Source organism: Octopus sinensis, linkage group LG19 (assembly GCF_006345805.1).
Source record: "Octopus sinensis linkage group LG19, ASM634580v1, whole genome shotgun sequence".
NCBI lineage: Eukaryota > Metazoa > Mollusca > Cephalopoda > Octopoda > Octopodidae > Octopus > Octopus sinensis.
In genome coordinates, this window is record NC_043015.1 from 47,706,081 (window position 1) to 47,733,715 (window position 27,635).

Consider the following 27,635-nt stretch of genomic DNA (forward strand, 5'->3'; position numbering starts at 1 on the left):
GGTAGATATCCTGAAACTTCATACTCTAATATCACAGATGAAAGAATGATGATATAATTTAAATTTGTGTTATTTCACATGGATTTGTTAACACCAACTTACTACATGTACATGTAACTGGTACTCCATAAGTTAGATAATCGGACACAGACAGTGTGTCGTTAGTCAGCTGGAGGAGATGTCTTCCTGGGGCTAAGAACGAATGTAACATCGTCCTCTATGGGACCACCACATTAAGTTGGCGAATATATTTTACCATATATATAAAACAATATTCATAGCAACTTTAACATGACTGTCCATTTGAACGGACTCTACTGCGATTTTTTAAACCTAAGAGGACATTTCTAGCTAGTTAACGATGCACAGCTACGTCTGATAAATTGTGAGTAATTTTGGGTGTGTGTGTATGTATATATATATATATATATATATATATATTATGTATGTATATATATTATGTATGTATATATATATATATATATGTATGTATATATAGATATATGTTAATGAATAAATAAATAAAACATATGCATATATACATACATATGTACGTACCTACCTCTACATGTATATATACATGCATATATGGGTACAGGACACCAAAAAAACGTCGAACACAATGAGAAATGAAAACATAAACACAAAACCAAGGAAATGGACATTTTTCTTAAACAACGAAAAAATAGAGTACAGGACATATGTATGTATATGTATATATATATGTATGTGTATATATATATGCATGTATATATATATATGCATGTATATATATATGTATATATATATATGTATATTTATATATATGTATGTATATATATATGTATGTATATATGTGTATATATATATATGTATGTATATATATATATTATGTATGTATATATACATGCATGTATATATATATGTATGTATATATATATATTATGTATGTATATATACATGCATGTATGTATATATATTATGTATATATATATAGATGTATATGCATATATATCTATGTATATATATATATGTTTGTATGTGTGTGTGCATAGAGAGACAGTTTTTGTCTTCTATTGAAAGGTCTGTACATATATATATCATCGTGGAAGTTATCTCCCTTCTCACACTCTGCAACTTCTCAAACGGCGTGACATCAACAGTTTAAAATTGTCTGAAACTTTGGGATGGACTTTGCAACCTGAAGGAAACTCCTAGATTTTGTTTCGGTGCTAGCTGCTTTACCCTTTAACCATAGCATCGTAATATATTTATCAACCGACAATGAATTTGACACTTTTCGATGTATGGGTCTGCTCTTTATTTTGGACTTAGAAATCCAGGAACACTTGTATGTATGTACGCGCGTGCGTATATCTTTATCTTTTATTTTTTTCTTTGTCTCAGTCATTGGACTGCGGCCATGCTGGGGCATAACCGTAGTCGAATTAATCGGCCCTAGCAGTCATCTTTTTTTTTTTCAAAGCATGACACCTATATCGAACTCTCTTTTTCCGAGCCGTTAAGTTGCGAGGACGTAAATAAACCGACACCGGTTATCAAGCGGTGGTGTAGCACAAGCACAAAGAGGAGAGAGACAAATACATACACGCGAGTATATAGGACGGGATTCTTTCAGTTTCCGTTTACCAAACCCCACGTGCAAGGCTTTGGTTGGCCCTGGGCAATAGCAGAAGATACTTGCTGAAGGTGCCACGCACTGGGATTGAACCTTCAGAAACCTGTAGTTGTGAAGCAAACTTCTTATCACACAGCCACCGCTGTTCCTGCCGCGCAGTGACGCCATGTGTGTGTGTGTGTGTGCGTGCGTTTATAGATGCATACAGGCGTAGCTGTGTAGTTAAGAGGTTTGCTTCCCAACTACGTTGTTTCGGGTTCAGTTCTACAGCTCGGCACCTTGGGTGCCTTCCACAATAATTCTGGGTTGGCCAAAGCTTGTGAGAGGATTTGACTAACGGAAACTGAAAGAAACCTGTTGTATAGGCGCAAGAGTGGCTGTGTGGTAAGTAGCTTGTTTACCAACCACATGGTTCCGGGTTCAGTCCCATTGCGTGGGACTTTGGGCAAGTGTCTTCTACTATAGCCTCGGGCCGACCAAAGCCTTGTGAGTGGATTTGGTAGACGGAAACTGAAAGAAACCCGTCGTATATATGTATATATATGTATGTGCGTGTATGTTTGTGTGTCTGTGTTTGTCCCCCTAGCATTGCTTGACAACCGATGCTGGTCTGTTTATGTCCCCGTCACTTAGCGGTTCGGTAAAAGAGACCGATAGAATAAGTACTGGGCTTACAAAGAATAAGTTCCGGGGTCGAGTTGCTCGATTACAGGCGGTGCACCAGCATGGCCGCAGTCAAAATGACTGAAACAAGTAAAAGAGTATGTGTATGAGCGTTTTGTGTCCCCTTATCAAGACATTGGATGATTGTCGCAAATGAATGCCTTTCGTTTCCAATCTCCTACGAAAACATGTCTAGCCATAGGGAAATATCACCTTGTTTGAAAACAGGTAAGGGTTGGTGACAGGAAAGGTATCCGGATGTCGAAAATCTGGGCAAGTGTCTTCTACTATAGCCTCGGGCCGACCAAAGCCTTGTGAGTGGATTTGGTTGACGGAAACTGAAAGAAGACCGTCGTATCATCATCATCATCATTTAACGTCCGTTTTCCATGCTAGCATGGGTTGATATGTATATGTTTATATATGTGTGTGTGTGTGTCTGTGTTTGTCCCCCCAACATTGCTTGACTACTGATGCTGGTGTGTTTACGTCCCCGTAACTTAGCGGTTCGGCAAAAGAGACCGATAGAATAAGTACTAGGCTTACAAAGAATAAGTCCTGGGGATCGATTTGCTCGACTAAAAGGCAGTGCTGCAGCACGGCCACAGTCAAATGACTGAAACAAGTAAAAGAGTAAAATCCGATATAATTGTTATCTATACCATATGAAAGGTATTTGTAGAAAATTTCATTAAGAAATATCTATTTTTCTGAAAGTTATTATGAAACACAGTCGGCGGCGGTGGTGGCAGGGCTGGTGATGTTGTTGTTGTTGTTAGTGGTGGTGGTGGTGGAACACTTGTGTTTGAATGCCTGATATTTTACGACCAGGAAACACATAAAGCTTGACATATACAGTCGTAAATTTGTGTATGTTAACTGGGTGGGGTGGAGGTGATGTTTGTTCTGTCCCTAGCAACGGTGTTATTGTTGATGTGGTTTCGTTGCTAAGAAATTTAGGCATCGAATGTAAACATCGAATGCGGCAGGCGAACAATATTGAAAAATAATGTCACCCGAGAAACCAATTATTTTTCAAATAACATAATAGAAAACTATCGCGGACGACGTCTTTGCAGATTACGATATTTGGTCAGATAATGAGAAAGTAAAATGTAGTTTGTCGTAAACAGAGAAGATAACACGTTTGAAATGAATCCTTACATCTTACGGACATATGGCCTTGGGCCGAAACAGAACACGTGTAATTATCCATTGTGGGATTACAGGTAGGTGCCAAGAAATAATTAGTTTGTAGGCAATATTTCGGTAGAAGTCTATGACGTCATGAGTGCGTGTGTGCGTGCGTGACGTTGTCCTTCATATGCGCGATAGAGCTGAGCAGTTAAACACTCAGTCGAGCACACGCACTCACTCGTGGCTGACGTCATATACTAATACCGAAACACTGCCAGTTTGTATAATCACGGCGAGGTCAACGAAATGGTATGTTTAATTGCTAATTTATGAATTGAGCTTTTAATTAATGACAAACGAGCGAGTATAGCGGAGGATTGCGGCGTCAAAACGAGGGGAACAGATTGTTGCTACCAAATTCGCGGACGTTGAAGGTGATGGAAGCTGGGTTTGTGAAGTGAAAGAGATCGAAGGTTAAAAAAAAATTGAGTGAATTATACAACAATAAGTGTGAAAGGAATTAAAGGGAACGGTCCCAAGATCTAATAGCCTTCCGTTCCAGGTTCGCCCCAATAATCGACTTGACATTGGTGCTAACCAATATTCTTTTAGTGGTGAACTTGAGTGGGAATTCTACAGTCTGTTCCGAGGAAAGGAGGCGGTAGGATGTTGACACATAAACGGAAACTCCATGGAATAGATTCAAGTAAACTATCAGGAGTGGTGCCTTAGGGATTTAATTCGATTAAACTAAGAAAAGGGGGTTTTTTTGAGATTGTTTTAATTTCATTTTTAGATTATTTGTTATATATTGGGTTGTCCGGAAAGTTCGTGCCGATTTATAGTAGCTTGCCTTTCGACTTATTTTAGAACATGGTTGAGTCCATAAAATAGGATTTGACTACACCTCCATTTAGAGCACAGTTTAAGCTATCTTTTCGTGGAAGAAGATTTATGTTCCTATAACCTGTGTTAATTCTGCAATCCTTTAAAATGGAAGATAAGAAAGTTCATTTTTGGCACTTGATGCTTTGGGAACCAGACAAAAATTGCTGCAGCTCGGCTGGGATGTGTTACCCTACCGTCCATATTCACCAGATATTGCTCCTTCGGATTTCCACTTATTCAAGTCTCTGCAGAATAGTCTTAATGGTAAAAATTTCAATTCCTTGGATGACGTAAAAAGATACCTTGATGAATTGTTTGCCATGAAACCACCTCAATTCTGGGAAGAGGGTATTTTAAAGTTAAAGGAAAGATGGAGACGCATTGTGCAACAAAATGGTTCATATTTGGTTGATTAAAAATGTAATGGCAAGTATCTATTGACCCTTTTTCTTTCCTTTAAAAATCGGCACGAACTTTCCGGACAACCCAATACATTAGGGTAGCGAGCTGACAGAAACGTTAGCACGCTGGGCGAAATGCGTAGCCGTATTTCGTCTGCCGTTACGTTCTGCGTTCAAATTCCGCCGAGATCGACTTTGCCTTTCATATTTTCGGGTTCGATAAATTAAGTACCAGTTACGCACTGGGATCGATGTAATCGATTTAATCCGCTTGTCTGTCCTTGTTTGTCCTCTCTGTGTTTAGCCCCTTGTGGGTAGTAAAGAAATAGGTATTTCGTCTGCCGTTACGCTCTGAGTTCAAATTCTGCCGAGGTCGACTTCACCTTTCATCCTTTTGGGGTCGATTGAATAAGTACCAGTTACGCACTGGGGTCGATATAATCGACTTAATCCGTTTGTCTGTCCTTGTTTGTCCTCTCTATGTTTAGCCCCTTATGGGTAGTAAAGAAATAAGTATTTCGTCTGTCTTTACGTTCTAAGATCAAATTCCACCGAGGTCGACTTTGCCTTTCATCCTTTCGGGGTCGATAAATTAAGTACCAGTTACGTACTGTTGACGATCTAATTGACTTGCCCCACCCCCTCCCCAAACATCGGGTCTTGTGCCTAGCGTAGAAAAGATTTATTATATACAGTAATCCCTCGACTATCGCGGATGTTACGTTCCAAAACCCCCCGCGATCGGTCAAAATCCGCGAAATAGAAACATTGCTGTTTTACTCTTTTACTCTTTTACTTGTTTCAGTCATTTGACTGCGGCCATGCTGGAGCACCGCCTTTAGTCGAGCAAATCGACCCCAGGACTTATTCCTTGTAAGCCTAGTACTTATTCTATCGGTCTCTTTTGCCGAACCGCTACGTTACGGTGACGTAAACACACCAGCATCGGTTGTCAAGCGATGTTGGGGAGACAAGCACAGACACACAAACACACACACACACATACATATATATATATATATACATATATACGACAGGCTTCTTTCAGTTTCCGTCTACCAAATCCACTCACAAGGCTTTGGTCAGCCCGAAGCTATAGTAGAAGACACTTGCCCAAGGTGCCACGCAATGAGACTGAACCCAGAACCATGTGGTTGGTAAGCAAGCTATTTTTTAAAAATAATTTGTATATATTTATTTTATGATAAATGCAAAGCAACACCACGGAGGAATTGACATAAGCTTAAATAATAAACCGCGATAGGTGAACCGCGGTATGGCGAGGGATTACTATAATACCTTCTTGCTAATGAAACCATACGCTAAGAGCGTCGATTTCTTTTCAATTGTTAAGCTTATAAATAATTATGGTTTCTTACATAGAGAAAATGTCTTAGTCTAGGGGCACAATACAGACATTTTGTGTCGATTTGGTGACATACCTATCAGCCGACTTGTTACCTTATAGCTCTCAGAAAAGAGTCTTTTTAATGAAATTTTCTAAAAGTGCCTTTCAGATGAGATAGATTAATATTGTATCGAAGTTTGTTATGAATAATAATAATAATAATAATAATAATAATAAATGCCCTGATGCAGTACCAGGCAGTGGCTCTCATGGCTTCTGATCTTAACTGATTGGAAGTGTTATCATGTACATTGTTTTGTGTTTGTATAAAAGATGGGCTACAGCAAATATTCTGCTCAATACCACAGATTTGCTTGTCAGTTGTTTGACCATAACCAGTTGACCATGTCCCTTAGTGGCTGACAATATGTGCATCTCTGATCACGAGCAGAAGTTGTGGGGGAGTATCATAGCCGTGTGTTGAGAGGGATTCTTGGAGGTTTGGATAATTCACCTTTGGAAACATGGGTGGTTTGTTCAACATCCTTAATCAATCCTTATTCAGGGACCTTTTGAGCGGGATGGGTTTCTCGACCAGAAGAAAATTCTAATTGGGCCCCACCTGCAAGGTCATGTGCTGTTTATCTTGATATGAGATCACCATGTCGCGCACATATGGTTGTGATGCATGTGCCTGTTGTACCCTTATCAGACGGGTAGTCATGATGGGTATACTGGGCTTCGTATATTTTACCCCAGTGTCACTTTGAGTGCATGCACTGCTCTCTCACTCAATAATAATAATAATGATAATAATAATAATAATAATAATAATAATGATAATAATAATAATAATAATAAATGCCTTGATGCAGTACCAGGCAGTTGGAAGTGTTATCATGTACATTGTTTTGTCTTGGTATAAAAGATGGACTACAGCAAATATTCTGCTCAATACCAAAGATTTGCTTGTCAGTTGTTTGACCTTTACCAGTTGAGCACGGCCCTTAGTGGCTGACGATATGTGCAGCTCTGACTACGAGCAGAAGTAGTGGGGGAGCATCATAGCCGTGTGTTGAAAGGAATTCTTGGAGGTTTGGATAATTCACCTCTGGAAACATGGGTGGTTCGTTCAACAGCCTTAATCCTTTTGAGCAGGATGGGCTACTCGACCAGAAGAAAATTCTAACTGGGACCCGCCTGCTAGGTCATGCGCTATTTATCTTGATATGAGATCACCATGTCGCGCACATATGGCTGTGATGCATGTGCCTGGTGTACCCTTAACAGATGCATATTATTTAACACACACAATACATGTTTTTATGTGCTACCAATAGTTTCTTATGCTGAGAACATGCCAAATAAGGAATTATAACATGTGTAATATCCCAATATAGTCATCATGCACTAACAACATTGTATATATACATGCACACCGTGGCTGTGTGGTAAGAAGCTTTCTTCTCAACCACATAGTTCCGAGTTCAGTCCCACTACTTGGCACCTTCGGCAAATGTCTTCTACTATAACCTAGTGCCGACAGAAGGCTTGTGAATGGATTTGCTAGACGGAAACTGAAAGAATCTCGTCATGTATGTGTATATATATATATATATATATATATATACATATATATAAATACATGTTGTCAATGAGACCCAAATGTGTCAGGTAATGCTGGGTAAGTGCTATGGACAGACCATAGTTAAGCTCCAGGTTCGGTGATTATGCGAATAAGGAGTTCAAGGTAGGTCATATATCAGCATGTGTATACATAAAATTTTTCTTTTCCAGAATGAGCTAAAAACATACATACATACATACATACTTGAAACACGCACAGAGATAAGCACAGACATTTAAGGCCGTTATTCTATACTTTTTGGATTATGATTTCGTAAGAAATTAAGAGTGCCCCTAAAGATAGCTAAGATGAATTGCGTGTGTGTGTGTGTGTGCGTGCATGTATTCACTGACAAAAATGGGCCTCTTCAGAGCTTTTTGGTAGAAAACAAAATAACGATTACACAGTACATCGTTCGTCAATACGCTTGAGTTAGGACAGAATCGAGACACGGAACTTTATATACCTTAGTTTATAACATGAATGAAATCAACATTTACTCAAAATGTGTGAATCCTACAAGTCTATTAAGCGATTTGTACTGTAGCAATAGTAGTACTATGGAATATCCACATATGTACTTTCATGTTTTATAAAGTAAACTGGATAATGTATATAGAAAATGACCATGTTCATGAAATTATTTGTGATGTAGAGCCAACCATATATCTACAATCAAACTACAAAGAAAGAATCAAGAATTAATATTAATATTAAATTTTCATCTGGTATCCGCTGAATTTTCTCTAGAGAACATTCTTTCTTTGTAGTATGATCGTAGGTGATCTATTTCTAGCATATGGCTGTCCACATAGTGGTTTTTAGCTCTTAATATATATACACATATATTAGAATTTTCTCTGATTTTTCAGATTTTTGTATGCTAGGCTACTGGTTTTTAATTGATATTAATTAAATTAATATTCAATTTATCTCCCTCATTATTTAAATATCCACAATCAGATAATAGGCATTAATAAATACGAAAAACTAAGATACGTGTGTTTTTAAACTGGTAGAAATTATAAAATCGTAGCTAGACCAAGGCTATCGTCTGAGAGAGGCGGGAAGAAAACTAAGCAACGGTTCTGCCGCTAAGGTATTGGCACATTCGTTTAAAGGGTTAAGGCGACGAGCTGGCAGAATCGTTAGCGAGCCGGGCAAAATGCTTAGCGGTATTTCGTCTGCCGCTACGTTCTGAGTTCAAATTCCGCCGAGGTCGACTTTGCCTTTCATCCTTTCGGGGTCGATTAAATAAGTACCAGTTACGCACTGGGGTCGATATAATCGACTTAATCCGTTTGTCTGTCCTTGTTTGTCCTCTCTGTGTTTAGCCCCTTGTGGGTAGTAAAGAAATAGGTATTGGCACTGTCGTTTAAATAGCTAAAACATGGCGCACAGATTGTTTATTTCTAGCTGCGTATTCTGATTGGCTAAAATAATACAGACGACAACGGTGATCAGTGATCGTGTAATCTGTTTAACTGGCTAAAATAAAGCTTGTGACTAGTTAAAATAACAGACGTGAAAATCAAACTGTCATCTCCTTAAGGTCGCTGCATTAGCTTCTATTTTTCTCTCTATTCTCTTCCCACGTGACCGATAGGCCAGACTGCTCGCTCTTTTTTGAGTCTGACCGTGATCCGTGCAACATCGATATTCTGAGCTGGCAGAAACGTTAGCACGCCGGGCGAAATGCTCAGCGGTATTTCGTCTGCCGTATTTCGTATTTCGTCTGCCGTTACGTTCTGAGTTCAAGTTCTGCCGAGGTCGACTTTGCCTTTCATCCTTTCGGGGTCGATTAAATAAGTACCAGTTACGCACTAGGGTCTATATAATCGACTTAATCCGTTTGTCTGTCCTTGTTTGTCCTCTCTGTGTTTAGCCCCTTGTGGGTAGCAAAGAAATAGAAATAGATATTCTTCCCTATCTTAGTGAAACTTTTGTATCTCTGCCGTAAGGCTTCATTTCCACACACACACCAGCTTAATTCAATTCGTCCCCAGTCGAAAGACACCTGTTGTTATGTCCTGTTATTATTATTGTATTGTATTTATATTTGTGTAACATTGTCTGTTTTTCTGTCCTTGTTTCTGTATACATTCGATGCTTTCTTCCAAGGAATCTAATGCTCTTAGATTAGTTTTTCCTTGGGGCTGGCCAGATTGGAGCAATCTCAAGATTAATCAGCCGAAATTACGAGGATGATCTGGTTCTTGACTGAGGATAGAAAGCTTCGAATGACCCACCCTTGTTTTTTTGTATCGTCTATCTGGATGTGTTGTTGGCCCTTTTTGTATCACCTAGTTGTCCGGCCGGATGTTTTGCGTTCTTGTCCCATTTTGTATTGTATATATATATAATATATATATATATATATATATATATATATAGCGACGTACGTACACTTTGTTCTCTTATATGTAAGTACACATTCTACTATATATATATATATATATGTGTGTGTGTGTGTGTGTGTGTGTGTGTGTGTAGTGAATGCAAACAAGGAAGAACAAACATGAAAAAACGAGGACGTGGTACAAGTAATTTATTATCAGACGCTTAGGACAGGAAATATATATATGTATGTATGTACACACACACACACACACACACACAGATATATATATATACGTATCTGTGTGTATGTATATAAACGTATATACGTGTGTGTGTGTACCCACATTGTCAGGAATGATACGCATGAACAACCATCAAAGAATTCAAGAACCTTTAGAACGCTTTTCATTCAAAAGCCATTCTGACCTTCCCATTCATTCTTTGTGTTTGATTCTTTGCATTCTTCACCTTCCACTCCTCGAATACATGTGTTGGTTGTTGTCAAAACTTACTAATTAACCGTTCGGGATGCGCTGCAAAGCTGAAAGAAAATGGCACCATCGACCTTCCACGTGTCGAAGAAACACCTCTGGCTCATGTACTGAAGCAAAATCAATAGATAATATAATAATACAAATACAGATTTTAAAAGTCATATTATAAATTATTGAATTCCATAAACTACTTCTTACAGCTGTTTCAGCCTATTGTTAAAATTGAATCCAATTTACATTGCCTATAGATGTCAATATATTAGGGTATATATATATATATATATATATATATATATATATATATATATATATATATATATATATATATATATGTATTGTGCGTGCGTGTATCTAATTATGTGTGTCTGTGTTTGTGTTGGCCTTTTTACGTTGCCGCAAATTAGCGGTTCGACATAAGAGAACGATAGAATCAGTACCAGTCTTTAAAAATAAGTAGTGGGGATCGATCTATTCGGCTATACTTTTCAAGGTGGTGCCCCAGGCATTCTATCGATAGTTCTCTGATTATTTTTCCAAAGTTTGCTTTACACATTCCGTTGGATTGTAGATCCTTTTAACTATAAAATTACTGATGTGCCTGAAGGATTAACAGGGGTACTTTGTAAACGTTGCTCCAATAGTGAATCAGGGAATTTCAGGAGGCAGATATCTCATATTTAGAATGTTAAAGGAAGCATTGCCTTTCGAAAATAGCGCAAGTGGCAGTAACAAAAATACTACTGCCATTTTCAATAAACTACTTCTGATTATTTAACAATCTCACGTCTAACGCTTTCAAATAAATAACTCTAGAACATTGGTTTCCAAACTTTTTCGGGCCACATTCCTGGCGCCCTCCACCCCCAACTAACCATCAGAAACATAGGCCTCTTTCTGAAACACATTCACATAAATTTTATTTAATAAATAAAGCTTATCCTAATCAACCCATTATTGTGTTGTTTTTACATGAATCGCTACCCTATTATCGCCTCACTTTTCTTCAGCACTCCTTTGGAAATTTCTTCCGCACCCCCAGGGTGGCAATACCATTAACTTTGGGAACCACTGCTCTAGAAGTAACTACATTATACATGTTCCGCATCGTGGTCTGGTGGTTAGAGTGTTGCACTTACGATCGCAAGATCGTGGGTTCGATTCTCGGATCAGGCGATATGTTGTGTTCTTGAGCATAGCACTTCATCTCACGTTGACCTGCGGATCACTTCGACATCTGACGTCTGGCTTACCATGCACCTGTACAGGCAATATCGATTTGATAGAGCTTATGTGCAGCACAGGCATTTGGTCCTTATAGACAGTTCGTCTGTGAAGATTATTCAGCAAAAAAAAAATTGCATAATTGCAGGAGTGGCTGTGGGGTAAGTAGCTTGCTTACCAACCACACGGTTCTGGGTTCAGTCCCACTGCGTGGCACCTTGGGCAAGTGTCTTCTACTATAGCCTCGGGCTGACCAAAGCCTTGTGAGTGGATTTGGTAGACGGAATCTGAAAGAAGCCCGTCGTATATATATGTGTGCATATATATATATATGTATGTGTGTGCATATGTTTATGTGTCTGTGTTTGTCCCCCTAACATAGCTTGACAATCGATGCTGGGGTGTTTACGTCCCCGTAACTTAGCGGTTCGGCAAAAGAGACCGATAGATTAAGTACTAGGCTTACAAGGAATAAGTCCCGGGGTCGATTTGCTCGACTAAAGGCGGTGCTCCAGCATGGCCGCAGTCAAATGACTGAAACAAGTAAAAGAGTATAATCGTCTTTCTCGGACCTATATGATTCAGATACTCTGAATTATGCTTGTATTATTCACTCCATTAGTATTTGTTCTAGAGACATCCAGTAAACATGTTATTGTTTCAAGCGACAATGATTACGACCATGATGATTACGGTGATTATGATGATTACGAGGATGTTGCTGCTGCTGCTGCTACTACTACCACTGACGAATAGGATAATGATGATGGTGATATCAGTGGAGTAAATGAGCAATGACATGGATTTCTTTTATGTTCCTACAGAAATTACTTCCTTTACTTGAACTGCGTTTCTGTATTCTTATTCTTATTTTCAAACAAAACTATTCAATCAGCTTTTTTTCCCAATCTTCCTTTATCAAGTAAGCATATTCTAAAAATAAATTTTCTCATCAAAGATCCTTTTTATTCTGTTTAGTGGCAGTAAAAAAAATATTTATTTTTTTTCATTCAGTATTTTGTATTCCTATTTTTCAAACATTAGTATTATTTGAAATGGCATGGAATTGAGGTTAAGAAGTTCGCTTCCTAACCATGTATCTTTCGGTTCAGTCCCACTGCGTGGCACCTTGGACAAGTGTCTTCTACTATAGCCCAGGCCCGACCAAAACCTCGTGAGTAGATTTGGTAGACGGAAACTGAAAGATGTTCGTCCGTTTGAATATTACTGTCCAGGTGTCGAAACCATAGTGATATCTGTTAGGCAGCTGAAGATGGGAATATGTTTGATATACTTGTTTGTGAATCTTTTATATCTTGGGTGTCATCGTTATTTTAAGTCAGCCTTCATAATTGTATGGCTGAGCATGGTTTTGGGTTCATGATTTATGGTGAGTTGTATACTGTTTGATTGCTTCATGTATAATTTTATTTGGCTCGGATAATACTTAATAAATGGTTACTAGTTTTGGGAGGTTCTCTGGCATATATATACACGCACGCGAGCGTGTGTGTTGTGTTTGTCCGTCACCACCGCTTGACAACCGGCATTGGTTAGTTTACGTCCCCGTAACATAGCGCTTCAGCAAAATAGAAACCGATAGAATAAATACCAGGCTTTAACCCTTTTAAAACGGTTGACGTAAATTTTCGCACGCAATGTACGTGCTTTAAAGCGGTCGACGTAATTATAGGCCACCTGACTTAGAACCTGTCGCCTGAGTTAGTAGCGGTCCACCACCTGCCAACTGATTGGCCGATTAGATGTTTCATGTAAATATTTACAGCCCAATAAGCTGGTACTACCATTCCGGTTCTGTCAATTTGGTCTCGCGTCCTGTTTCATGGAATTTACGGTCGTCACGCCAAGCTACACCAAGCTCAAACCACCTCACCAGTCGTTACTTCCGGTTCGGACAATGACTCAGAGAGTGAGTATTTTTCTAGTTCAGAATCAAATGATTCCGATAGCGATGATGGTATTCCTGCGAATCAAAGGTACAGGAGAGCAGCAGTGAATGGCTCTGGACAACAGAATGTCGTGAGGCGAGCGACAGACAATTTCGTTCGACGGCATGTTTTTACTGGTACGCTTGGCATAAAGACAAACCTTGAGCATGGAAGTTCGCCATTGGAAATCTTCGAGTTTTTGACGGATGAAATGATCCAGTATAATAGCGGACGAAACGAATGACTATGTTGAAAACCATCATCAGCATGTCAAACCCGGGCATGGCGGTAATTAGTTACGAACCACAGGGGACAAACTCAAAGTTCTGCTTGCCCTGCTGATACTGATGGGTATCATGAAGAAACCGACCTTGACGTCATACTGGAATCGGGATCCAGTTACGTCGACACTTTTCTTTCCGGAAACGATGTCACGTGATCGATTTTTGGCGTTTCTTCGAAATCTTCGTTTCAACTTAGGTAAGAACCAGGATGACAGGCTGCACAAGATACGTCCTATCGTTGACGAAATGGCTGAAAATTTCAGAATGGTGTATGTCCCCCACAGAGGACTTTTGTACGGACGAGAGTTTGTAGAAATTCAAGGAAAGGCTCCGATTTAAACAATACAACCCGACCAAACGCACCGGCTTTGGAGCCAGGGTTTGCCAATCAACTGGCAGAGATTTGCCAGTCAAGATTAGCCAGTCAGCAGGCAGAGCCAAAATCTACACTGGTCAGGACGGATTGGATCTTCCTGCGTCTACTCTAGCGTCAACCGATGTCGTGTTGTCGCTGAATTAAAACTTTTTTGACAAAGCTACAATATTTTTATGGAGAATTGGTTTTCCAGTTCAGAACTCCTCCTGAAGCTGCAGATGAGGGGGACTAATGCTTGAGGGACTGTGAGGACGAACAGGAAAAACATGCCGCCCGATCTTCACAAGATAAAACTTCGGAAGGAGGAAACAGCACACCGATAGTGGCATTCTCGTTCTAGTATTACGTGACAAGAAAACCGTCTGCATGTTATCCACTAGGCATTCTGCAAGTATGAAGGACACTAGGAAACAAGATACAGATGGTAATGCCATACTGAAACCGAGTGTAGTTGTTTCATACAATGAGTGGATGAGCGGAGTCGATCGATCAGATCAGTTGGCGGCGACGACACACAAACCAATGAGAAAATTTGTGAAATGGTACAAAAAATGTTTTCTCGTATTTAGTTGGCATGTGAGTCGTGAACTCATATTTGATTTGGCGGATGCTTGGCAGTGTTGGGGATGGATTGACATTCAGGAATCTATTATTCCGTGAAATAATAGAAGCATCAGACCTGCCAAAGTACAGACCACGTGGAGGTCTCCACACCGCATGGTGAAAGGACGTGGACATCTTCCACTACTGTTTCTCCCACGCCAAGAAGACATGCTTTAAAGAGATGCATAGGTGTATGCATGTATGTAGGCATGGATGCATGCATGTATGTATGTTTTTTTATCTTATTCTGGAAAAGAAAAAAATTATATATACACATGCTGATATATGACCTACCTTGAACTCCTTATTCGCGTAATCATCGAACCTGGAGCTTAACTATGGTCTGTCCATAGCACTTACTCAGCATTACCTGACACCTTTGGGTCTCATTGACACAATTACCTCTCATAACCTGTCTGTCTGTCTGTCTCTATACATACATGCATGCATGCATGCATGCATGCATACATACATACATACATACATACATACATACATACATACACACACGACAAGATTCTTTCAGTTTCCGTCTAGCAAATCCACCCACAAGTCTTCTGTCGGCACTAGGTTATAGTAGAAGACATTTGCCGAAGGTGCCAAGTAGTGGGACTGAACTCGAAACTATGTGGTTGAGAAGAAAGCTTCTTACCACACAGCCACGGTGTGCATGTAAAGCAAAAAGGAAATGCAAGGAAACTAGATACCATTGTTCACAATGTGATATGCCACTATGTGCGGTACCTTGTTTTGAACTTGTGATTTTAGTTTTGATCACGTGACTTTGTCTCGATTGCTGCTATATGTCTGCAGTACGACTGCGCGGAGTTCTGCTCTGTTTGCGGCACGATGTGTTCAGTGTTGGTTTTGGATAGTCGAGACTATAGCAGCTCGCTGCATAAAACTGTTATTGCGTTGAAGTTTGGTTTTGCTTACAATTTAGCATTCTTTGTTTGTATTGTATTGGATTGTCCGGAAAGTTCATGCCGATTTTTAAAGGAAAGAAAAAGGTCAATAAATACTTGCCATTACATTTTAAATCAACTAAATATGAGCCATTTTGTTGCACAATACGTCTCTATCCTTCCTTTAACTTGAAAATACCCTCTTCCCAGAACTGAGATGGTTTCATGGCAAACAATTCATCAAGGTATCTTTTTACGTCATCCAAGAAATTGAAATTTTTACCATTAAGACTATTCTACAGAGACTTGAATAAGTGGAAATCCGAAGGAGCAATATCCGGTGAATATGGAGGGTAGGGTGACACATCCCAGCCGAGCTGCAGCAATTTTTGTCTGATTCCCAAAGCATCAAGTGCTGAAAATGAACTTTCTTATCTTCCATTTTAAAGGGTTACAGAATTAACACAGGTTATAGGAACATAAACCTTCTTCCACGGAAAGATGGCTTAAACTGTGCTCTAAATGGAGGTGTAGTCAAATCCTATTTTATAGACTCAACCATGTTCTAAAATAAGTCGAAAGGTAAGCTACTATAAATCGGCACGAAGTTTCCGGACAACCCAATAGATTGCTGTATTTTTAGTCGATTAAAACCTTTTTAACTTTGATATTCGAGTTTGGGTTTATAACAGAACTCTACCACACTAAAGTCAATTTTTGAATTCATGTGATTGTAAATAAATATATAAAGTTGATCTGACTTGTGCTGTCGAGTGATCTTATTCAAGAATGATACCGCATGAGCTTTCCTGCGCAGGGATATGGTGTAGGTAAATGAACAGTAGTTGCACTAAAGCGGTTGACGTAAATATACGCTGAACGCTACCTCACACTGAGTGCTAACCTCAATCGACGCGATTACCGTAGCCGCGCGCTGGTAACCGAATGAATCACCGCCGTAAACTGGTTAATGTGGTTGATGTAAATAAACTCCGAACCATTGTCGTGCGCTAATTGCTGATCTCAGCCGACATGATTACTTGTTTCTTTATTACCCACAAGGGACTAAACACAGAGGGGACGAACAAGGACAGACAAACGGATTAAGTCGATTATATCGACCCCAGTGCGTAACTGGTACTTAATTTATCGACTCCGAAAGGATGAAAGGCATAGTCGACCTCGGCGGAATTTGAACTCAGAACGTAACGGCAGACAAAATACGTATTTCTTTACTACCTACAAGGGGCTAAATACAGAGAGGACGAACAAGGACAGACAAATGGATTAAGTCGATTCTATCGACCCCAGTGCGTAACTGGTACTTAATTTATCGACCCCGAAAGGATGAAAGGCAAAGTCGACCTCGGCGGAATTTGAACTCAGAACGTAACGGCAGACGAAATACGGCTACGCATTTCGCATGGTATGCTAACGGTTCTGCCAGCTCGCCGTGATGATTACCGTCAATGCAACCTAGTTGCTTGATGAAAAAAAAACCCGTTGTCATGGGGTTGAAAATAAATACTGGGGGCGATCTGTTTGATTAAAACTCTTCGAGATAGTGCCCCAGCGTGGGCGCAGTTCAAGTATTGAAACAAATAAAAGATAAAAGATTACGATGTTACATAAATTGGTGTTCAAAGAAAGATGCATCAGAGATTTGTTTTATATACTCTTTTACTTGTTTCAGTCATTTGACTGCGGCCATGCTGGAGCACCGCCTTTTAGTCGAGCAAATCGACCCCCATGACTTATTCTTTGTAAGCCAAGTACTTATTCTATCGGTCTCTTTTGCCGAACCGCTAAGTAACGGGGACGTAACACATCAGCATCGGTTGTCAAGCAATGCTAGGGGTACAAACACAGACACACAAAAACACACACACATATATATATATATATATATATATATATATATATATATATACGACAGGCTTCTTTCAGTTTCCGTCTACCAAATCCACTCACAAGGCATTGGTCGGCCCGGGGCTATAGCAGAAGACACTTTCCCAAGGTGCCACACAGTGGGACTGAACCCGGAACTGTGTGGTTGGTAAGCAAGCTACTTACCCCACAGCCACTCCTGCGCCTATATAATTATATTTTTATATAATTTTTATATAATTTAGTTGGTGTTTATATTCTGAATTTGTTGATTATCTGAAAGAAAAATGTTGTTTATATTTTCAGATCACAAAGATACAGTTCAATAGGTTCGAGCAGTGATGGTGAGTGTTTTTGTAGTGATTCCGTGTAAAGAAATGTGTTATTCGTGACTAGAAATAGCCGTCGGAATGGAATTAAAATTGTATGAGGTTGGAAGGACTGCATGACATGAAGTGACGAGAATGGTTCTTTTGTACCACATCACATAGCTCTTTACAATAAAGAGAAATTGAGTGGAACAGATAAATTGCCAGAGGGGAAAAAAGACACAACCGCGTAGAATGATTTAAGAGGACATTTTTGCGCTTTTAATTGCGACGTAAAATAAATAAAATGTATATAAGTTGTGATTGAAATCAGATTGTGTATGAAACTCAGCAAGAACGGGTCTTTACTAGGTATCAGTGGTTCTGAACCGGGGCCCATATGATCCTTGGGTTGGGGGTCCACATAAGATTTTGTTTTTAAGTTTATGTCCAATAAACTGGTTGTGGGTCTTTTCGGTTTGAACGGCAGTTTTTAAAAATAATTTCCACGTAACTAAACACTTTTAAATTTCGTATACTGGTAGAATGTGTTTATAAAACATCTTTTTCTCTTGGCTTTATTGAGAAAATTCTATAGTTTGTAAGATATTTGTTGTTTTTTATTCTTCAATTTCTGCAATTTCAACCAATCACTGACGTCTATTGAGGTAAAAAAAACATTCTGTGCCGTATGACTATGTCCCTCGTTTAAGAAACAGATTGGGCTTATTTACATTTGTGAAGAAAAAAGATACCCTTCCCCCCACCCCTAACCCTAAAACAGATTGCATTGCAATAAATCGACACTAGGGACATAATTATGGGTGACAATTTCATATGACACTGCTAGAAAAAACTGCCGTTCAAACCGAAAAGATCCAAGGGCTGTAATAATTTGGGGGAGGGGATAGTCGATTACATCGACCCTAGTATTCAACTGGTACTTAGTTTATCAACCCCGAAAGGATAAAAGGCGAAGTCGACCTCGGTGGAAATTGAACTCAGAACGTAAAGACGAACAAAATTCCGCTAAGCATTTCGCCCGGCGTGCTAACGATTCTGCCAGTTAACCGCTTTGATACGATTTCTAATAATATTTAATTCTAAAAATAAATATTGGGTTGTCCGGAAAGTTCCTGCCGATTCTATAGCAGCTTACCTTTCGACTTACCCTCCCAAGCACCTCAATTCTGGGAAGAGGGTATTTTCAAGTTAAAGGAAAGATGGAGATGCATTGTGCAACAAAATGGTTCATATTTGGTTGATTAAAAATGTAATGGCAAGTATTAATTGACCTTTTTCTTTCCTTTAAAAATCGGCATGAACTTTCCGGACAACCCAATAGGATTTTTCAAACATCAAATGGCTAGGTGAGTCCAACCGAGAGAGGGAGAGAGAGAGAGAGAGAGAGAGAGAGAGAGAGAAGAGAGAGAGAGAGAGAGAGAGAGAGAGAGAGAGACAGACAGACAGACAGACAGACAGACAGAGAGAAGCCTGCAGGCAAGACAAAGACAGAACTGAAACGAAAAAATATATAAAAGAGAGACGACGGCGAAAGGATGGCTGGTGTGAAAAGAACCCGATAACTGTTGATGAATGTGAAACGGTAAAAATAGAAACTATGCAATAAAGATGGACGCTAAACGACATTCAGAATGTGACGTTAAGATGTTGCTTGAAGAAAGGATTACTGAAAAACTTAGTTCGATTTATCTTGTGATGTTGGACAGGTGCGGCTGCTGCCGCTGCCGCTGCCGCTGCCACTACTGCTACTACTACTACTACTACTACTACTACTACTACTACTACTACTACTACTGTTGCTGCTACTACTACTACTACTGCTGCTGCTGCTACTACTACTACCGCTACTAATATTGCTGCTGCTGCTGCTACTACTACTACTTTATTCACTATTACCTACATAGGAGTCTATATCTACTCTAGCTAATACCATGCCCTTGGGTAGAATCCTCCTCTATTCATATTAAATTCCTTCCAAGTTCTTCTGTCTAGCTTTGCTAATTCAGTTTTTGTCCAATCTACAAAAGCTACTGAGTATCTGAGTAAATACTACCCAAGTATTTACAGCCTTCACTAGATTCGGACCTTTTTGCTTTGACTTCATTAGCTTCCTCACCCTTCTGATGTACTCCTCAACTTTCGTTTTCATTTCTATAGTTAGTGCTCTGTTAGATTATAATACTCCTAGATACTTATAACTCTCTCCTCCTTTCGATGATTCTAATGTGTGGCCATCGCTGTTGACTAACCGTCCCCTTTTCATGACTAATATTACACATTTATTTATGCCAAATTCCATGCCTACATCTTTGCTGGAAAGTCTTACAGTCCGTATTAAGGAATCTATCTCTTTTTCATTCTTACTAAAAAGCTTCAGATCATCCATGTAGAGTAAATAGTGAATTTTTCCCTTACTATTTCTGAACTAATACCCTGCCTTTGCTTTCCTTAATACTAAACTGAGGAGGATCAAACATAAGACAAATGTTAAAGGGGACAACGAGTTAACTTACCCTAAGAATGTGTCCCCTAAGTAGAGATCTACTTTCTATTTCTTCATGCTAAAGCTAATTAATTCTCTTATGTTGTCTGCTATACTGAATATACTCAAACATTTACTTATCCATAAATGTAGGATTATGTCATAAGCTTTTTTGTAATCTATCCATGCTATTTTTAGATTTTTCTTTCTAGTTTTTATTTCATTTAGAACTGCTTTGTCTATGTATAATAGATCACACATTCCACTAGCCTTCTTTCTGTTCTTCTTGCAATAAATGCTGGTTGTCAAGGTACTCGTAAATGCTTTCTGAAAGCATTCCTGTTATCAGCTTCCACTCTAATGGTAAGCAAGTGATTGGTCTATAGTTGCTAGTTGTATTGCCTTTGCTCTTATCTTCCATAATGTGTATTGTCCTCCCTCTAGTCATCCAATCTGGTATTATTCCTCCATTCAGGCAATCCTGAAGTTGTTCCCTCAGCCTCCCATGTAAATTACTAAATTTCTTTTGCCAGTATCCTTGAACTAAATCTGGTCCTGGGCCCTTCCAATTCAGCATTTTTCCTAACACTTTACTCATCAATACACAAGTCAGTCTTAGATCTGGCTGCTTCTCACTCACTATTTGTTCTCTCACTTTCTTTAACCATACTGTATTTCCATTATGATTGACTGGCTTATCCCGTATATTACTCCAGAACTTTCTAGCTTCTTCTGCATTAGGTTTCTCATCTCCAGTACTTCCTATTGTTTATTTGGTTATAAAATCCCTGGTGTCTCAAATAATCTATTCTGTTGATACTGGTCTATTCTTTTCTGATATCTGGAAAGCTTGCCTGCTACTGCTATGATACGCTGTTTCAACTCTTCTATTACTGTCCCAAGTCCTTTCTTTTTGACTAAGTATCTTTTCTCAAGGGAAGATTTGCATCTTGTGTTTTATAACTTGTTCAGTTTCCAGGCTTCTATTCTACTCAGATCTTGTCTTAAAGTCTTCCCTTTATTCTGTAGTCTCCTTTTTCACATTTGCTCGTTTTAAATATTTCCTTGTGCTTTCCCTTTTATTCTTTTGTTTACACCTGCCACTCACTGCCTGAAGCTTCCAAACTTCCTAGATACACACACACTCTCTATCTAGGGGCTTCCTGATCTAGCTCCCCCATTTAAATCCTGCATCGAAAAAAAAATTGGTGTTGTCCCCTTCTTTAAGCAAATATTTTGTTCATGATTAAGTCCGACATAGTTAATATCTCGACTTTGACGGATTTAAATATCCCCATGTATTTAACTTATTTATATTTACATTATTTTATTCTTTTCAATTTAATGTCTCTAACTCTGCGTATTTTAATAAACTCTATTGTATTCCCTATAAACTTTCATGTCGCCTTCGTTATATCTATCCTTCTTGCTCTATCGTTCGATTTTTATAGTTAAAATAAGTCAAAAACACCAAGACGTGTCCAAAATTTCTGAATATTGTTGAACGAGGGGTGTTTTATGCTTGCTGACTAAATTTTTTTGAACTGAGCGAAAAGAACTCAACTGTAAATGTATTTTTCTTCGATGATTTTAGAAAGTAGTGCCGGCGAACCACAGTAAAATAATCTGGAAAGAGAGATGAATCGAAGAGCAAAATAATCCATCAAGCCATCCACCTTCGCTCACTGGGAGGGTCGTAGAGGTAGAGTCTTTGGATGCTTCCTCCATTGGGTCCTACCAGAAGCAACCATCATTACACTTTCTGGCTGGATTCCCAAGCATGACCGACTGAAACTATGGATATTATTCAACCATCTGGTTCTTGGTTTACCACTTGGCCTCCTCTCATTTGGCTCGGTTTGAAGAATCAGTCTTGCAATTCTTCCTTTTTGCTTTCTAATCATTTGTCCGTAGTACCAGAGTTGTATTTTCTCCGAAAGTAGTGATAGAGTATGTATATTATTTCTTTTTTTAGTTGATATGCAATTACCCAGACCCTATTAAAGTGGATCTTAAGCGGGGCACCGAAGAAATGGTAAATGGTTTATGGCAAACAAGATTTCACTTTAAACTTACTCTGTTGCTTGTTTCAGTCATTTGATTGCGGCCATGCTGGAACACCGGCTCTAGTCGAGCAAATCGACCTCAGGATTTATTCTTTGTAAGCCTGTACTTATTCTATCGATCTCTTTTGCCGATCCGCTAAGTTACGGTGACGTAAACACACCACCATCGGTTGTCAAGCGATGTTGAGGGGGACAAACACACACATATATATATATATATACAATATATACGATGGGTTTCTTTCAGTTTCCGCCTACCAAATCCACTCACAAGGCTTTGGTCGGCCCGAGGCTATAGTAGAAGACACTTGCCCAAGGTGCCACGCAGTGGGACTGAACTCGGAACCATGTGGTTGGTAAGCAAGCTACTTACCACACAGCCACTCCTGCGCCTATGTATTGCTAAAATAATATTCGAAGTTTCTTTATATGATCGGAAATGTAATTCCGAAGTGTTCATTTTGTCATAATGAGGATATGGTCAAAAACTTTGCGATAAAAAAAAAGGAGAAAACCTTTCAAATATAATAAAGCGGAAGTATAAAAAAAAAAATAACACCATTTTCCATTTCATTGTGTTAGCTTTGTTTCATTTTGAAAACTAAAAACTCATTTTATTACTTATTATTGTTTTTATTTTTATTTATATATATATATGGGTGCGCCAAAATCTTTTAAGTGCTTAGGGCCTCTATGGGTCTTAATCCGGCCCTGGCTGTGCCATTGATATGAAGAGTATGAAATTACAAGACATAGAATATAGTATCTTCGTGACGTCCACGTGACTGTAGATGTAAATAATATTAGCAGAATGCTTGGAATTTCTATAGAGTTTGGTGACTTTAAACTGTTTCCTTCACGAGCAGGGAGGATGAGGTGTGATAACGCTATCGTGTGATGTGTATTGTGTGCATTTTTGTCAAGATGTAATGGTGAGATGTGCGCGTACACATTATGCTTGCGAATTTATATCTATATAAATCGCTCAGATTCTTATGTAAAAATATTTTGTATTTTTATTCATTGTTGTGTCCATTTAAATTGCATTTATTTTGTTGTTATTTACTTTGGGTTTATGGCCAACACAGTCACACATTTTTTCTTCTTTCCATTTTTAGGTGCTAGCTTGAATTCTTCGAAGGGAAGCTCGAGTCGTTCAGATTCTAGCTCCGAAGCCGCAAGTATAATCACTACCGAAATTTATGAATCATTTCTACCTTTTGAAGTTAAAATATTCGCCGACAGCAGCCAAATCAATATGCTTAATACACTGTATCGGCCGCTAATAAACCTTCTTGATTCTGACCTACATATCATAAAAATATCAGATAATAGAAGTCCTCGTTGTTCTGAGACTAATTCACTGAAAAAGCAAGATTATCTCCGCCATGTTTTTGTGCCCAGTTTTTCGATTTTGATTTTTTTACTCGAGGACGGATTGCTTACTCAGCAAAGATTTTCGGAAGCTCAGTTTTACTTTCAACAGAAACCTTGGAAATTTTATCATCGATCACGAATAGACAAAAGAAAAGCAATAGAATTTTGTTCCGATAATATGCAGGAATTCTATGGTACTTCAAAAGGTTATCCTCTCTGGGGAATTCGTCGCGTACATTATGGAAAAGAGCATTTGCGATTTATGTTATTTGTCAGCTGCGACAATTGGCTTGCGATGGTGAGCTTTTACAAAGTTCTTATGAATTCAGCTCCTGAATACGAACAAGATGACTTCTGTATGTTCACAGTGGACAACCAAGAACATTATGACGTACAGTTTGTTCTCAAACAACTGCCTCCACATATTATTCCCGAACCATTATATTTCGTTGAACTTGAATTTCAGATATCTGATATTGGCATTCTGATGCCACATTTTCCAAACGTTTGTAAACCAATGTCTGGTCATAAATGGTGCACATCGGATCATGACGGAAATCCCCTTATAATGAGCTTAAAACCGAGACTACAATGTTCACCCCAGACGTCTATGAAACGAAATTCACCCGAATATTTGTCAGCCGCTAACAAAGTGTTTTTCGTGTGAAAAACTCAAACGCGCCAAATTCCTAACAGTTATAACACAAAAACATCTAACTTATCTCGAAGAAGCGATTGTTCATTATGTTTTACCGGCAATAATGTGTATACAGATGGAGTCTCCAGAGAAGAATCGAACCAGGTACTAATGGAATGTCTTTAAGATCTTTATTCGTTTTTTTACAAAGAACAGTTAAGATTTTGATGTTCGTATATGACCTACTTTTTATTGAATGTATTTCGGAAAAGTCAAACCTTATGGTTGAATGTATTATATGTATATAAGAGGACTATTATTAATGATAAATATACCGTTCAAACTAAGCAGAAAATCTGTTATTACTGAACTGAGCGTTAATACAGAAATAATATTCTCACAAATCTAAGACAATGGCTAAGATGGACCAAGAATAACAAATATGTTTAGTGTACATTCATGAAGAGCTATTGAGTACTTAGTTGAGATATACCTTTACAGAACAATTCCAGTGGATTTGGTAGACGGAAACTGAAAAGAAGCCCGTCGTATATATGTATATGTATATATATATGTGTGTGTGTGTGTTTGTGTGTCTGTGTTTGTCCCCTCAACATCGCTTGACAACCGATGCTGGTGTGTTTACTCCCCCCTGTAACTTAGCGGTTCGGCATAAAAACCGATAGAATAAGTACCAGGCTTACAAAGAATAAGTCCTGGGGTCGATTTACTCGACTAAAGGCGGTGCTCCAGCATGGCCACAGTCAAATGACTGAAACAAGTAAAAGAGTAAAAGAGAGTAAAAAATAGGGCGCATGACACAAAGAGAACTTACAAAAAATTAATAAATAAGCACCGGAAGTGGAGAGTAGCATTTGTTATTGAGTAATAGTTTGTGCGCAGGTGTTGAAGACTATTACATGTCTCAGAATCATATTATTGCCAGTTTGGAAATCTAATTCTCTGTAATTTATATATGTATTTTATGGCTTATGTCTTTAAGGACGATCAGTGGGAAGATGAAAAGACAATTCCATTCTGGTTCTTAACAGGAAACTATTTTCGGTGGACATGCATCAAATACAAACACCGGTAAAAAAAAATATGTAAAACAAGCAACACGGTGCCAACTGCATCCAGATTTCCGGACATCTTTTTTTTTTTTTCAACTAGATTCCAAGTAACGAAATAAACTTTAATATCATTTTTGATTACAACATTTCTGGAACTCAGAAAACATTTATAAAGAAATCATTTATTTTCTCTTCGACTCTAGACACGATGTAAATCATTTCTGTAATGTTTGCAAATAATATATTTGCGAAATAGATTATAAATTTTATACCAAAACAAACAAAAAAGAATTATACAAGCGCATTCATAAAACACGATTCATGCATCCATAAATATTCATGCGTATCTATATGAGCATAGGTGTTTACATACTTATACATAAACGCACACAATATCTATACACATATCTATACACTTATTACCAAATTTCCGCTATTTTAATGCTAAATCGTTATTCAGAAAAAGCGGAACAAAGTCATTGTCATCAGAAAATGCGGAACAAAATCATATTTCATGAACAAAATTTATTTCAAGGACTTTCCTTTAGGTTTAGAAAGATTAGATATTTCCTCCGAAGGTTTTCGAGATTTAGCTAGTCTTGTTTTAGTCAGTTTTGTATAAACGAACCTTCTAGGATTTGGTGGCCGCAGGCTGCCTTTACAATCTATACAAAAGCAGAAAAAATCGCACTGCTTCATGTAATATTTGCAGTATTTGATACAATGGTCGAAGCTGTGCTTCAGATGTGTGAAACATTGCTTGAAGCAGGAGAGGGAAAAATTACCGCACGCAATGGAACAATCTGCATTTTCTTTGAAGCTCATGTAAGCAGAAGACGACAGGTACGGAAATGTAAAGAGAAGTAGTAATATTTCGGCTTTCTGAAATAAAAAGAAATATATAGAAAATATATAAGATTAAATATTTCAAGGTCGCTGTGAAAATTATTGAATGGAATTTTATAAGTGAAGAAAAATTAAGCATTTAAGAAGAAATCATCGTTTATAAATTCATATGAAACTATACACAGACTATCACACGAGGTTTCATATGAAATAACTTTATTATTATTATTATTATTAATATTATTATCATCATCATTCTTCTTCTTCTTCTTATTATTATTATTATACATACATACATAATAATAATAATGATAATAATAATAATAACAACAATAAGTAGGTGTAAACACATGAACAAAATAAAAATAAACAAAGACAAATTACACAAACGTATATAAACAGGAGATACAAATATTACAGACACTTCCCCCCACCACACACACACACTAACTAAACATAGACACACATAGAGGTATACGCATGCGAAAATGAAGACACATACAATAGAAATACAAAATACAAAATGGCTGACCGTTAGTAAGGAGAGACACACAAATAAGAAAGAAGAAAGCAAAGGACCACTGATGAGGTCACAGGAGTGTGACGAAAGAACTCTGGCCGAAATAAGATTAAGATTAATGTAAAAAATAAATAACGCTGGAGAGAAGTAACACCAAATATATAGTGCGTGTGGCAAAATGACCATTCCTAAATACAACAATAACTTGTGAATAATTTCATTTTAATAAACGGGGAAAACTAACACAATTTCAAAAGATTCTTTGTTTCTATGCTGAGGCGAAGATTTGATGAAGCTTCAAATCATATGGAACAGATTTTTTAAATTCGATTTGTCGTAAGGCAAGTCATAGATCTTTTCGGTTTGACCGGCAGTTTTTAAAAATAATTTCCACGTAACTAAACACTTTTAAACTTCGTATACTGGTAGAATGTGTTTATAAAACACCTTTTTCTCTTGGCTTTATTGAGAAAATTCTATAGTTTGTAAGATATTTGTTGTTGTCTTTTCTTCAATTTCTGCAATTTCAACCAATCAATGACGTCTATTGAGGTGAAAACA

The 27,635-nt window shown here is 38.2% G+C and overlaps 2 protein-coding genes and 1 long non-coding RNA gene across 3 annotated transcripts in view; 1 reads left to right on the top strand and 2 right to left on the bottom strand.

The window, feature by feature from the left end:
• The window catches only part of LOC115222355 (membrane magnesium transporter 1), a 23,876-nt gene extending 18,226 nt beyond the window's left edge, over positions 1 to 5,650 (bottom strand). The window contains exon 1 of the mRNA XM_029792552.2: positions 5,646 to 5,650. The gene's annotated coding sequence lies outside the window, so the exon portion shown is untranslated. The remainder of the gene's footprint in view (positions 1 to 5,645) is intronic.
• LOC115222347 (protein FAM124A-like) lies at positions 2,996 to 25,985 on the top strand. Its single transcript, XM_029792536.2, has 4 exons — positions 2,996 to 3,510; positions 18,048 to 18,085; positions 23,740 to 24,800; positions 25,639 to 25,985. The coding sequence occupies exons 1-3, from the start codon at positions 3,434 to 3,436 to the stop codon at positions 24,663 to 24,665; spliced, it is 1,041 nt and encodes a 346-aa protein (XP_029648396.1). The 5' UTR covers positions 2,996 to 3,433; the 3' UTR covers positions 24,666 to 24,800; positions 25,639 to 25,985.
• LOC118767215 overlaps positions 25,872 to 27,635 on the bottom strand; it is a 40,136-nt gene continuing 38,372 nt past the window's right edge. Inside the window, exon 3 of the long non-coding RNA XR_005003121.1 lies at positions 25,872 to 26,590. This is a non-coding gene — a long non-coding RNA (uncharacterized LOC118767215). The remainder of the gene's footprint in view (positions 26,591 to 27,635) is intronic.

Coding starts and splice junctions, on each gene's coding strand:
- LOC115222347 (XM_029792536.2), top strand. CDS start 3,434: ATGAATCCTTACATCTTACGGACATATGGCCTTGGGCCGAAACAGAAC. Junction 3,511..18,047: donor TATCCATTGTGGGATTACAG/GTAGGTGCCAAG, acceptor TTATATTTTCAG/ATCACAAAGATACAGTTCAA. Junction 18,086..23,739: donor AATAGGTTCGAGCAGTGATG/GTGAGTGTTTTT, acceptor TTCCATTTTTAG/GTGCTAGCTTGAATTCTTCG.